Source organism: Histoplasma capsulatum, genomic scaffold, assembly GCF_000149585.1.
Source record: "Histoplasma capsulatum NAm1 scaffold_7 genomic scaffold, whole genome shotgun sequence".
In the NCBI taxonomy this organism is placed as follows: Eukaryota; Fungi; Ascomycota; class Eurotiomycetes; order Onygenales; family Ajellomycetaceae; genus Histoplasma; species Histoplasma mississippiense.
Window position 1 is genome coordinate 1,592,228 of NW_001813976.1, and position 1,392 is coordinate 1,593,619.

Genomic DNA, 1,392 nt, shown 5'->3' on the forward strand with positions numbered 1-1,392 from the left:
CTTGCTATCACATAATCTTGGAGCTTACCATATTTGGTAACATGCTGGCGAACCTCCGTCATAGTATCGCAGACATCAACATTCGAGCCAAGGAGGTGATGATGCTTGCTGGAATCCCATTCGGTAAATGCCGGAAGTTTCTGTGAAATTGCTTGGAAGAGGCCGACGATAACACCGACAGGGGTTGTTTCCATATCAGTGCAGAATTTGTCGGCGGCCGCGGCATCCTAATCACATTAAGTTAAATTAACAGAGCCCAAACGAAATGTATATATATAAATTTAATCAAAGACAGGCTTACAGGAACACGATAATGGCAATCAAACTGCATCTCCTCCCACACTGCAAGCAGTATCGAGGCGAGGAGGAAGATGGTTGGCCAGTTTTTCAGCTTGTCACCACTGTAAACACTGGAATAAAGAGCTGATAGTTCCTCCAGAACATCTTTTTGCAATTCTCGCCACATAGTAGCCAAGCCATACTTGATTTGGAAATTAATCATGACTGGCGCCATTATTTTGCCATTGTACCTCGATGTCTCATCGTCGACCTTGCCATTAAAGTCCTCAAGTTCACCGACACCTTCGGCCATGGTAACATGCGTGGTGAGGTTGTAGGCAAGTATGAGCTTCAGTGCCTTCCGGATAACTGGGAGCTTAGTCCGAGAGTAATACCGGAAGGTACTCTTAAGCATCTGCGTCAGGAACGGGGTGCCCGTGAAGTATTCCTCGACAAATTTCTCGAAGCTCCCCTCACTGTCAATATGTTTGTCAAGGTAATCCGAAAGCATCGCGGGGGTAATCCCTTCCATCCCAGCTGATAATTTTGCGGTAGCGAGTTCGAAGCTGTTAGGATTGCGTTGCATGGATTCCACCCAATCAATGTTGAAGCACTCTTCATCACGGACATAAACTTCCCGAGCAGTGACAGGAATCACCTGACCGTACCCATGGGTGATGAAGAGTATTCTCTCAACATCAGAGAAGCCTTTGATGTTACCCACAGAGAAGGCTAAAGTAACATGACGTTCATAATCGGCCTTCCAGTCTTTCATGAAGTAGCCGATTTCTTTGATGTCAATGCGAGTGCAAGGAACTTGCCAAAGCCTGGCATGTGATGGCTGACAACCCGCACACGGCTCTCCTTTGTCACACTATATCAAGAGTTAGGTATCTGAAACATGAATGAATGAAGAAGGTGGGATGGGAGTGGGGTGTTGTTATTAACATACAGTCTTCTTGAGGAACTTGCATCGCAGACAAGCTCTCAATTTTCGTATTTCACTGGCTTGTTTCCGCTGGTCCGGCTTAAGCGGGCCCTTCCGTTTCCCCACGCGTTTCTCAGTCTCACAGGTGGTCCCAGACTGAGATTGCTTTCGCACTTTGGTTTCTG

General features: G+C 46.7%; 1 protein-coding gene across 1 annotated transcript in view; it reads right to left on the minus strand.

The window, feature by feature from the left end:
- The window catches only part of HCAG_06092 (predicted protein), a gene marked incomplete at both ends in the record, with an annotated part of 1,729 nt that extends 675 nt beyond the window's left edge, over nt 1-1,054 (minus strand). Inside the window, 2 exons of the mRNA XM_001538437.1 lie at nt 29-227; nt 302-1,054. Of these exons, the coding sequence (XP_001538487.1) occupies nt 29-227; nt 302-1,054 (952 nt within the window). The remainder of the gene's footprint in view (nt 1-28; nt 228-301) is intronic.
- Nucleotides 1,055-1,392: the final 338 nt, after the last annotated feature.